A 13047-nucleotide genomic window follows, 5' to 3' on the forward strand; every position below is an offset into this window, starting at 1 on the left:
ACCTCCCTGGGCAGCACATTCCAATGCCTGACCACCATTCTTGTGAAGAAATTCTTCCTGTCATCCAATCTAAACCTCCTCTTGGGCAATTTGAGGCCATTTCCCCACATCCTGTCACCTGACAAAAAGAGACTGACACTCTTTTTTTACTGCAACCTCTATTCAGGTTGTTGTAGAGAGCAAGGAAGTCTCCCCACAGAAAATCCGGTGCTCTGTAGGCACAACGATACAAGATTAAAGGTTGGTAAAAGATAAACTCTGATTGCAAAGCCCAAGGACAGTCTCTTGTATACTACAGAATAATGACACTTGCTCTCTTCCCAGCAATAGCCACCCTTATCAGAGGGAGGTCCTCTCCTCAGCCACCCCAACACTTTACATATATAGTCCAGTCCAAGTGTCACATCAGACTTTACTGCTGCAGAACAATGCCCTTAGCACAAGTACTTTTATGGGATTTGGGTAGCACCTATGCCTGAGCACTTCCCTCTGAAAACAGACGTTTCACCCTGATGGTGTATGGGGTGAATGTGGGACAAAGGGTTAGTGGACAGAAAAATTCATGGAACTAACATTGCTGAACAAACATTTAAATAACCCTCCTGTGATTTTATACAGGTGGAGATCATCAATTCGGGGTAAATGACCTGCAGTTCTTCATGTCTGCATTTTCTGCTGACTGCAGCAATACCTTGGTGCTGAGCAGAGCTGTCTTTCTAGTTTTTCAACCTGTCTTCCTCACAGCACCTGCTATACAAAACTAGCCAGTACCCACTCAAACCCTAAGAGATAAGAGACGGGTGTCTGGCAAAGTTTAGCATACTTAAACAGCATAGGAGCATCATAGATAAGAGGAGCCTTGGAAAATCCATCAGGATAAGTAGGGAACCAGACATGATCGTGCATATTAAAAAGCTTGAGGAAACTGGGTTTGTTAAGCCAGGGAGAGTTGCATTTAGATCATTCAACAAGGAAAATTCCAAGTGGATATGACAAATCTTTAGCTGTGAGTGTTCTAAAACACAGCAACCTGTTGCCCAGAGGAGTAGCAACTTTGCCTCAAAAGTTTTCAAAACTTGATCAGACCCTGCACAACCCTATTTCTCTTTGATGTTAGCCTTGCTTTCAGCATGGGGTTGGACAAGACAGCTTTCACTCATCCCATCTACTGCAGATTATGTCATGATTTCTGTGTCTAGAACTACAGCTGAGAATGTATTGGAATAGCCTGCCCAGGAAGGTGATGGAGTCACCATCCCTGGCAGTGTTCAAGAAGCACCTGGATAGGGAGCTAGGAGACATGGTTTAGGGGTTTCCTGTAGGCATGGTAAAGGGAGGACGGTTGGACTAGATGATCTTATAGGTCCCTTCCAACCTTGTGATTCTATGATTCTATGATTCTAATGTCTGAAGGAGAATGTTTGCAGGAACAGTGCTCCACATACAAAAGTCTGAGTGTTGAGCCATTGCTAATCTTAAGGCAAGGGAAATGTGTCACATGTTTGTTTGAAGACCTGCACCCTTTCTTCACTTCCAAACAAGACTCTGCCTTCATATATGTGTAAGCTGACCAGAGGGAATAAAAAAAGAACAAAAAAGAAATAATGTTTTATTTCAAATGCTTATGTATGCTGATAACACATCTTACAGTAGCACCTGGAACAAGTACACACTGAGGGACCTCTCCGATCCTCAGCCATGCACAATCCAGAATACGATACAGGAAACAGTGAACATACATGTTATTTTTTTCTGAAGGAGCATAAAATAAGTGTTCAAATTAAACTAGAGTGAAGTAAATCATATGAAGTAATGCAACACTTTACTTAGCTTCTGGGACCTAAGTGGGAAGTTTCGTGGAACATGGTCATTTAGCAACACACTGAATACTTACTTGTGCCTCAGCTTTGGCCAAGGAAACTTCCCTTTTCCCTTCATCTTCTAAAGACATCCACAGGTAGAAGCTAAAAAGCTCTAGTGGGAACAAACTCCCTGCTGAGTCTGTGGGCATCAGTAGGAGGACTGACTGAAGTCCTAGCCTTCCCACTTCCATCGCTTTATGTCCAGGAGCCTCTGGTGGAATCACTTGGGCAAACAGAAAGGAACCAAAATGACAATAACCAGTCAAGCAATCAGAAGACACCAATGAGCAGGCATTTTGTTTGGTGAAAGCCCCTTACCATACAAACTCAAAACAACACCAGCAGACCACGGATACATGCTTAAAGTCAAGAAAAAAGAGAAGCAGCACCATAACTTCAAGAAACCAGTTTTCAAAATGAGTTTAGCAGATGTGGCTAAAACAAAATAAAATAAAAAACACTGCCATTAGAGAAACGGCACCTTGTTTTCTAATGGAAGGATTGAGAGCCACACCACTACTACTTTTGTCTCATGACCGTCCTTACCCAACGTAAGAATCTGGACAGTTTGGTATATATGCCGTATTTGCCCTTCCTTGCACATCCTTCTCCCCAGCTAACAATTCCAGTAACAAAATAAGTATCCTTATATCTGGTTACATGGGGGCCTCCACTGTCTCCTTGACAAGCATCCTTTTGCTCTGTTTCATAACCAGCACAGAACATGTTCTCTGTTATTAAAAAGTTAGTGGACTGCTTGCAAGTGCTCCTATCAACATAGGGGACTTCAAGCACTTTCAGTCTTTTGGAAAGCCGTCCAGCTTCAAATTCACGCCCAAAGCCACTAACCATCCCAGACTTCTGGTTCATCAGCACTTCATTAGCAAAGTCTGCTTGTGGGAGGCATGCTGGGACAACATATTCAGAAAACCGTATAGGTTCCTTCAGCTTTATGAGGGCTATGTCATTATCATACGTCTCGGCGATGTACTTAGAGTGAACAAATATTTTCTCTGCAGTATGCTTCGTTTCAGAATGTTCTTCCTTTTCTCTATCCACTTCACCTGTACAAGATAATTAAAAGGATCATTAATAGGATAACAGAGAATAAGAACAGCCTTGATAAAGGAGGACACCAGTGTTCCCATTGCTACCACTCTAAGATTTCATACCGTACAAGTAAATTGCAAGAATGGACTGCAATATTTATTAGCCATGCTTGGATGCAGTTTCAGCTCCAAGGTTTTGTGTATGAAGCTTTCTGTACCAGTTTGTGTAAATCAGCATAAAATCATTCAGCTAAACTAATGCAAATTTGGTGGATGTTTTTCAGCAGCTTGAGCCTGGCCTATACTGAGGAAGTGAATCTGCTCTGGATCAAAACTAAGAGTGCAAATACAAAGTTGTGTTGATCTGGTATCATTTCTCAGAAGTGGAGCAGTGCATTAATGTGAGATAGATAAGAGTTTCTTCTTCCATTAGTTTGTGTGTCACAGCTTTCCCCAGTGTTCCTATAGAAAACAGTTGATGTGTTTCAGACCTGCAGGAAAAAATGATGAGCTTTCTGGAGAAGCACTTGCCTGACAAGCACAGCACTCACCAACACTTCCAGAACATTTGCTCTTAAACCCTTTCAACTACCTGGCAAAGAAATCACCATTATCACCTTCTACTTCAGCTATGCCAGTGATTACAAAACAGGATTTCTACAATAGGAAACAGTAGATAGCATAATACCACCAAAACAACAAACCGATAACAAATCAGTTGATATGGTTACATCTAACATGGGTAACAGGGACAGAGAATGTCTGCAACGCATCCTCACACACCACAAGAAATACACAGTGCCTTACCAACAACAACTTTGATCTCTTTGGATTGGTTTATGCAGTGAGCAGCAGTAAGGATGAAATCTTCATTCAATATAGTTCCACCACAAAACTCTTCATCTTTCTCATTTAACAGCACAGCCTATGAGAGAAAAGAAATAGCAAGTGCTAAATATGATACATCTCACTCAGAGAAACAGAGAAGGTAAGTCATCATTCCTTAGAAAAGTTGAGCAAAGAAAGGCAAAGAAAGATGACAAAGAAAGGCAGAAGCAGGTCAGCTCTGCCAGAACAGCACAGCTTATGTACAGAACTGAAACGCAACATGTAAAGACAACACTGTTGAACCAGCACGTCTCAAAAGTCCTCTCTGGTAACAGGTTAAAAGCAGCACAACCTAAAATGTCACAAAACCATTCATTTTGACATTCTTAGGCCACGGTTTGCAGAATGGCACACACAAGCACCTGAGTTCAGGTAACTCAGCCAATTCCAATTAGAAACAGCACACAGCAGAACACAAAGTAATTAAATGAACAATTATACAGTTTCCCTCAAAAACACATGCATCAGATTTACCTGCCATGGGCATTCACCAGGATGACACTCATCCCCACCTACTATCCTGACATCGACATTTGGATCTGTGTTACTTGATCTGTTGCGAGGAGGGGGAGTTGGGCTTTCTGTGGTAGCAGGGAAGTCCTCCTCCAGATTTGTTCCATCCATGGAGGGGACATCTTGATCACTAGTTGCATTGGTACTACTATTAGTGGGTAGATTGATAGACCTTTTAGTTCTTTTCACAAGAACTTTTCCACATGGGTACTTTACTGTAAAGACAAGGATGCTACAATTAGAGAAGAAGGACTGAAACATCCATGCAGGAGAACACTCTTTGACAACACCATCTCACAGTAAATCAGTTAATGCAGATGTTTTCAAGACTACCAAAGCCCTGGCAGATGTAACAAAGGAAGAAGAACAGATGTTTTGGCAGATGAAAGGTATTTGCTTGTCCTAAAACTTGTCCATAAGTTCAGCCTCTGCACAGTGTTTTCACTGTGTTTTTAAAGTTATCTTCAGTTGTTCACATTGCCATATACTTGTCCTACTCTTACTGCAATCATCTTAATTAGAAAACTCAGCGTACTGTGTAAGAGAGATGGACCAGGTCATAAAGGCTATAAAAACCAATGTCAGGATCATACAGTTGACTCACATTCCGCTCCCTCCCCCGATTTGTTGGAATACAATAAAAATGTACTTAAATTAGCATCAATCTTAATTATTTAATGTCAGCTGTTACTATTTAATTTTACTAACTGAAATCAAAAGAGGTTTTTGCAAGTGGCTATTTTATACAGAATGTAAGACACAGCCACAATTTTCTTTACAACCACAAAGCACAACTATGACCTCCTGTCAACAGCATTTTATTTCCTCGGGTAGTACTGTGAGATCAGGTAGCACTACTACTCAGCTCTATTCTGAGATGTTCATCACATCACCTCACACATGGAAGGCCTTGAAAATACTAACCATATGGCCTTGGTCTTAATCCTATGCCATGTAGAAAATAGTTCAAAAGATATTCGTTAGCTGTGAAACAAGCCCCACCTCCATTGCTATTAGTTTACCATACGGCTTTGTACCTTTTGAAACACACTGTTTGCCATCTTCTGCCAGCTCATAGCCACTTGTACAGGAACACACGACATCCTTCTGCACACCTTTTTTGATGCTGCAGAACTGCTCACAGTCGCCATTGTTTATTTTGCAGTACTTCGGTATGACTATAAAGAGAGAAGTTTGGAGAATAAACACTGACTTCATAGAAGATCTTGAAGTTGACCAAATTCAACGGTACTCTTTAAACAGGACAAGCTCCCCCTGTAAAAGACCTGAAGCCCATTTTAGTAACAGCACGAGTGGCTAACATTAGCTTATACCTTACAAAGGAAACACATCCACCACACAAAGCATACTTGCAAAACCCAAGTGCAAATAGTGGCTGTGTCACGGTGAGCTTCAAAAGGAGAGGTAGTAGTAATAAAATACTAACACAAAAGTGCAGTTATTGGTAAACCCTCAACTGATTCCCCCCTCCAGCCTTAAAAAACTCAGCTCCTCACCACTCCCCTCAGATCTGTTTCTGACTTTCAGTTCCACACCCTCCACTCTCACTTCTGGACAATCACACTCCTGCAACATCACTAGAAGTAGCTTAATGCCATAGGTGTGAGACTCAGGAAAGACTTATAAGAAAAAAAGATGATTCCTTGCAAGGCTTAAAAGTCTCTGCATTCATTGCCTTTGGAGATTTGCCTTCTTTGGTTCTTCATGCTGTGAGCTGAACAGGACTGTACTTCTGAGCTTGGAGTCCAGACTCTTTGATATCAGCAATAAGAATCTTGTGGTTCTTAGATTTAACGTCATGCTTTGAGGATTTAAGTTCATGTAAAGAGGCACTGTGATAACTAAAAGCGCTTTCTTTGGAGCAAGTGTAACATTGGAGCACTCACTATTGCTATCCAGACACTGAGCCAGAGGGCTTTCGTTTCTGACATGCTTCCATCTCACTGTTGATGGCCACCTACTCTATGCATTATTCCAAGTGAAAAATAATGCTTCAGCTACCTGGCATATTCTCTGCCACAATTGTCTGAAGGAGAAACCTACCAAATTCACAGTTCTTGCCTTGATAACCATCCAAACAGGAGCAAGTGTAGGAACCAAGTCCATCTTTACAATGTCCACCATACTGACAAGGATTTGAGCTGCACTGGTCACCATCTACAAAAACAAATGAAAACCAAATTGTTGTTAGAGAAAACACATTTTCAATGAACTCAGAAGGGGGTTCAGTTTTGACAAGCAATCATTCTTTTTAAGACATATGTCTTGTGAGTGGCCACATTCCAGGCAGAGCAAGAGCAACTGCAATCATTCCAAGTAAGCGTGATTCATATATATATCCTCAGTTTTGCAATCTGTTTTCGGTGGCTACTGTTTGACAGTGTGTAGTTACAGCTTTTTTCCTAGGAAGACAAATTAATACTTGCTTGTCAAAGTGTACGTTATTTACGGTGAAGACTGTAAAAGCAGACTGGACGTTTCCATGTTGCAACTACTGTTTAAAGCATTTCCCTGCCATTTCCACATAATAATAACTCAACTATTAGTTACTTAAAGGTCATCTCATCCCACGTGCATGTGTTTTGCCCACAGTGTTGCTCTTTTAAAGCAACCAGCATATGAATCAGAAGATAAACAAAATAAAACACTTTAAAAGCTCTTCTAAATCCATGTTTGTGGGCCAAATTCCTGTTTCATGCTGCTTGTGGTACCAAAAATGTCACATTGTATCCACTGAGGTACAAGTGTCAATGTCAAGGAATTAGCTCTTACCTCACTCTCCCTGTATTTAAGCTGGGATCTCCGTATTTGAAACACATTTCTACAGTCTCTCTTCCTTTCCATGACACAAGATCAACTTCCTGACTTGACCCTAGACACATGTAGCTCACAAATAATACAGTCACAAGAAGGGAAATCAGGCTGTGCTGCATTTGGAGGCATGTGGCACATAGCAGCCCTTTCTCCCACCCCCATGAAGGCATCTCACTCTAGCACTGATGCTTGCTGCCATGGTCTCTCCCACCTTCATCACATGAACCTGCCAAGCCGTTCCGAATTGCACGGTAAGAAAAGGAGGATATCTGGAGAAGTGCTAATTCATTGCCTTAGAAGCACACAGTGAATGTTACCACCTATTCTGCTCCATTTGGAGCAGCTGAAAGAACAGCAGTGTCCACTGAAGAAAGATGATGCAGGATACTGCTCATCCAAAGGATCCACTGTGCCATCTGCAAGATACCCCTGGCTGTGAACTCCACTGCTGAAGCTGCATCTGACACAGAGAACACTTGTGGGGCTTTTCGTACTGCCCCACAACTCTCCATCCCTTCCTTCTGTACCTGAACGTGACTGCAAACACCAGCATTCCAAACGCTGCATCCACATGATCCACCACAGAGGTGTTGAAGGCTGATGTTTGTCCTCCATGGTGGAAAGGCAAGACCACCATTTATTAAAACAAAGGCACACTGGAGGCCTGCAGCACAGCTCCTGGTTTCTGCCTGCTCTGTTCTGTAGTGCACTCAGCCAAGCAGCATCCTACTGATAGAAACCATAGTTTCTTAATTTTCCTTGTACTGCAGTTGCTGCTGGGGGACTGAGTTTTATATCCATATTGCACAAAACCATTGCAGAATCCCCTGCTAAAAAAAGAAATGAGAATGAGTTGTTCTAACTTGGCTGAAGGCAGCTGTGGTTTTCAGAACTTCTAAACACCAATAAAGCGTACGTGGACTGTGGTTTAGGATGTATGAAACTGGCATTTCCGCTGTGAGCACTGGCACTGATGTTCCACTGCCTGTATTCTCATGAGAAAATGGTTTGAAAATTTCCACTTCTGTTCATCGCAGCACTGACGCAGACTGTGTTGGCAATTTCACCCTGTAGGATGCAGAATTCCTCTCCCCCACCCCTTAGAGGATTGTGAAAGGCTGCATCTTCTTTGTGGCAACTGTCTTCAGTTTTCTTCAGACTCAGAAGACAAAGCTGAGCAACCTCTGGTCAACATTTTTGAGGTACTTTTCCTTACACAAAGACTAGACACATACTTCAGGAGAACATGTTACCAATCAATAATACATTAAAAATATGTCCCTGTGAGCTTATTATGAACAACAGAACCCTAATAAGTACGAGTCAAACCTTCAGAAAAACAAAACCAGAAAAGGCTGATTGGCAGTATCTGCTAACCCACTGGTATGTCATCATTGAATGCAAAACAGCTCTGTTGAAAACAATTCCCACCAAAATCTCTGTCTTACAGGAATCAGCAACACTGTGGCATGGATGGTGACATGCAAGTGGTAAGTGGCTGTGCAGTACAGACTGGTGTGTTGCACTGCCTGATGCAATGAAGTGCCACCCCCGTCTATGACTCTTTGCAACTTGGACTCCTCCACCTCGGGCTGACCCTCTGCATGATGATGAATGGGCAGAGCCAGATGCCCAGTTTCTGCTTCTCACTACCCTTGGCATGCAAAGGGCCAGTATTCTTTTTTGAGAGGACAAAGATCATCCCAGGAACCGGAGGATGCTGAATCTGGCCATCAAATGAAGTGACTGGGTTCGAGCAACAGCAAGGCTGTAACTCAATCAGATTCCTCTTTCAGGGGAAACGGTGAAAAGAATAAACAAGGCAGCAGGAAGTGGTTATGTAAGATGTGCATCCTTTTCAACCTTGCGAAAAGGAAGCTTTATTTTCTAAACAATTGCAGACTCTTCCTTACCTACGTAGATATTCCAGAATTCATCCTATGGGTTGGTGTGAGGCAAGGGAAAAACAAAAGAAAACAAGAAGCGTTAGATGAGAATTTCTGAATTCAATTCTTCAGGAAAATATCAGAGCTTTCATACAGAGGATGCAAAAATTCAATTTACAGTGTCTTGCAGTCTGATATTGTCATTTAATTAATTAAAACCATCTGGTTAAAACAACCTATAGCTCTCAGTTCAAGAGAAACAGGTCTCACATGCTTTTCAAAAACACCTAAACCTCCGCAGAGATTTCTTAATGTCACTCACTCAGCATAAGGCTCTTCATTTCTTGCATAACCGCATCTTGCCCTCGGTTTTGACTGAACTTACTTACCCTCCTGCAATGTCAAATTTTCAGCTTCCTTCCCCCATACCCCCATGGAGCAGGACCTCAGAAATCCTGATGTTTAAAAACATTTTGTCTGACTTCTGTTCTTCTGTCCCTCTCACTGAGTACTCTGGGTACGCCGTCTGCCCAGGACGGTCCGTTCCAGCTAGGTCTGGTCACCAGGTAGAACAGGCTGTGCTGGTTCTGCTATGGTTCAACCATACGCTTTGAAGTGCCCAGGTGATGCACCCATGACTCCACACCCAGTTCACCTCAAGGCCACTCCAAAAACATTCTGGCCAGCAAGTAACACTACAGTTAAATGAATCTAGCCTTGACTCCAGTTTCAGGGCTGTTCCACATACAGCCAATGTTCCCAGTTTCCCTCCACCAGCAAGTCACTTCAGTTTCCATATAATACTTCTTCTACTGACACCCTTGTTCCCATACTTTCCCCATCTCTGTAGGTGCCCCTTTAGCTTGGACACTGCCTGCACTTCTAGCTAAAGTTAAGCACTCCAGGGTAGGGAAGGTGACACAAAAGTCATAAACCTCATTCCATGCGGGCAATTTAACATAAAGAACCATCCTCAGTACACGTTCTGTGAATTCAAGTGTTGGAATGATCATTTTGGACACAAAACGATAGAAGCCCTGTAAAACTTCTTGGGATAAATATGGAATAAAATGACATGAAGTTCCTCATTAGTATTTGCCATCTCAGCCTTCCTATAGGCTCTCCATCTAAGAACTCTTGAACATAGTCGTGCTGCTTGGCTATGCCACAATAGAAAATAGCTCTAACATAGGGAGTACCAAATTATTTAAAGGTCAAATGCCTCAGGATGGCAATTAAGCAGATCAGAATAGGTAAAAGAACTGAGTCCTTAATGTGGGGTGATACATGATGACTGGTTTTATATGTGTATGCCTTAGCAGTTCCAACCACAATCAAAATCACCACCTATTCTTTGTGGTAAGTGGTCAACAATAACACTGGTAAGTTTGGGCTCATAATGCATCAATACTATTTTGTAGACATGAAATATGTAGGTCTATGTTTCATATTAGTTCATCCTTACAGTTTTCTCATTGTCTTCAAAGGCTTCTCTCGCCTCTTCTTTTGAGCAGCGCTCCTCATTGCATTCTCTTTCAATATTGCCTTGCTTCATTTCTTCTAAAAATGAGTTGGCACGTTTTGTTCTTTCCAAGAACTTGTCGGCACTTTCTTTCTTGATGAACACTAGACAATAGAGAAAATGGTACAACTACTGGGTAGCATTTGGTGGTGGTTACAAGTCATCAGAAATAAGTGAAGAAAGGAAAACAAATCAGACCTTCTCACCCATAGACAACATCACTGGTTATGTCAGCCCTCACGCACATGGGATCTCAGGATCACTGAGATCAGTAACTCCAAGACAAGCCAGAGGCACACAAAATTCTGTCCTTCTGTTGTTAGTTTTGAGAATAAAATGTTCAGGTTGCCGACAAGGGTTTATATTTCTGTTGCTCCTGCTCTAGACTCCAGCCTTGAACAGAATGACTTGCCCTGCCACGGTGAAGGCAAGTGAGGCTGCAGCCCCTGATTTGGTTTTAAAGCTGGCAACCAAGTAACACCACTGGCTGCTCTGGAGACATGTGGTCCAGAAAACAAACAGCACACAAACAGAAGATGCAGTGATTTGCCAGCATGGGGATCTATTGGCAGATGGGAACAGCTGTTTCACAGTCCTGCTTGCAGAAAAGAAACAGCCCATGTGTGAGATTACTGCCCTGCACCACCCCAAACCCCAGTGTGCTGCCCTTGGGTCCCACTTAACAACTGTCTTTCATAGTGTTATTGCCTTACTTCTAAGTTTGCAAGTACAGCCAATGCAGCTGTATTCAAAGATTTAATCAAGAGCAGAGGGAAATGAATGTCAGCTTCAGCATCTGAAGAAAGTACAGCTGGAGTTCAGGTTGCTGGGTCATTTTACTTTTAAAAGCTTGAAGTCACAGAGCACAAGACATGCTGCCTCGAAGTTCAAGATGCAGGTAACTGATGATTTAATAGAAGGATCAGAGGTGTTAAACTCAGCTCAGTCATTTGGCTGCATGAGCCATCACAGCCCTCTGCAGTAACTTGTGCACATGTTACCAGACAGGGATCACAGAAGCAACACTGTAGTAGATTGCAAATTACACTGTAAAAAGTATAAGTTTTAGGAAAGCTTGTGGACGCTAAAAGCTAGAGTTCAAAAACCCTGAAACATACAGAAGGAAAAGCAGTTTGCAGTCACAGTGTGCAGCATGGAAGGCAGTGCTGCTGATGGGACTAGAAAACCAATGGGCAGCTTGCAGCTTGCAGCTCAATGCAGCAAGATGTGAATTAGCTGATAAGTAACCATATTATTTGATAATGGAGCCAAATTCTTCTAGTGCTGTCCATACTAAGCAGCAGCACGGAGCCTATGTGTACTGTGGTGTTCCACTTGCTCTAAGAAAGCTCTGTGCAGGAGGGCTACAGCGATGCTTATAACTTCTAGCTCACTAACAGCCAGTTCATTCACCCACTGCCTCATTTGTCCTTAAGTCCCTCCCTGCAGTGCAGGACAGTGACAGGATGCAGCCGGTGGGGTCAGTGCCACGGTACTCCTTAGCCTTCCCATCACCGCTGCATGAGGATGTTTTCATAAACTTGAACTAGCAGATAAGCGTTCTCAGATCCAAACTTCCTGCAGTCCTGCCTTCTTCGAAAACACAAATGAGCTGTTGGTCAGCTCAAGTAGGACACTGAGGCAGCTGGCCGAGGAAGGACCTTGCTGTAGAACCCAAGCAGGCTGACTCACTGAAGGAAGAGTCAAAGCCTTCAGAGAAGCCACTCGGCGTGTCTTTCTGCTCTGAACTTTGATGTTGACCCTCTCAGCACAAACAGAGGCAGGACACCCTCACCCCTGCACCCAGCCCGCAGCCAGGGGCAGCCGGCAGAGCACAAGAACGAGATCTCGCCTTTCTCGAATTCCGCCGTGCTCCCAGCGACGGCAGCCCCGTTCTACAGGGGGACCCCCAGGGCTAAACCCCAGCGGCAAACTCGCATCACCCCAGGTGCCCCCTGGCCGCTCCCCGCCCCGAGGCGCTGCTCTGCCCTCTGGCAGGACTCAGAGGGGACACCCTTGGGGGTGACAGCCCGGTCTGCCCGATCCTGGGGGCCGCAGCCCCCGCTCCCCTCACGCACTTCCCTCGTGCGGGAGGCACTTTCCAATGCGGGAGCTTTCACGGCAGCTCCCTACAGACTATGAGAAGGGTACCCCCTCCTCCGCCCCCCAGAGCAGCCCCTTACCGCCTTCTTCAGCCCGGAGCTCGTCCGGTAACGCCGCGCAGAGCAGCAGGAGCAGCAGGCGGCCGGTCATGGTGACACGAGATGGGCACCGTGACGGGACCGGACGGGACGGGACGGGACGGGACGGGACGGGACGGGACGGGACGGGACGGAGCCTTCACCCCCGGGCGGGCAGGGACTGCGGCGGCGTTACTTCACCCTGCCCAGAAATAGCGGAAGCGCCCTGGAAGGGGGAAAGCCGCTGTGGGATTTCTCAGCCGGGGGGTGGCCCGATTATGAGTCTCCTCTTTTTTTTTTCTTTTAAAGGAA

General features: G+C 44.0%; 1 protein-coding gene across 9 annotated transcripts; it reads right to left on the bottom strand.

Moving 5' to 3' along the window:
• Positions 1–1593: 1593 nt before the first annotated feature.
• Positions 1594–12920, bottom strand: F10 (coagulation factor X). 9 transcript variants are annotated; one of them, XM_085534847.1, is made up of 9 exons: positions 12875–12920; positions 12739–12839; positions 10499–10659; positions 9061–9085; positions 6377–6490; positions 5350–5490; positions 4274–4527; positions 3719–3836; positions 1594–2926 (listed from the first exon to the last, which is right to left on the bottom strand). In XM_085534847.1, the coding sequence occupies exons 2-9, from the start codon at positions 12806–12808 to the stop codon at positions 2382–2384; spliced, it is 1428 nt and encodes a 475-aa protein (XP_085390973.1). In that variant the 5' UTR covers positions 12809–12839; positions 12875–12920; the 3' UTR covers positions 1594–2381. The 9 variants fall into 9 exon arrangements, with proteins under 9 accessions (XP_085390973.1, XP_085390988.1, XP_085390979.1 ...); XM_085534862.1 differs by having other exon boundaries at positions 12739–12830; positions 12871–12920; XM_085534853.1 differs by having other exon boundaries at positions 12870–12920.
• Positions 12921–13047: the final 127 nt, after the last annotated feature.

Source organism: Coturnix japonica, chromosome 1 (assembly GCF_054131305.1).
Source record: "Coturnix japonica strain WE chromosome 1, WE-NBRP24, whole genome shotgun sequence".
NCBI lineage: Eukaryota > Metazoa > Chordata > Aves > Galliformes > Phasianidae > Coturnix > Coturnix japonica.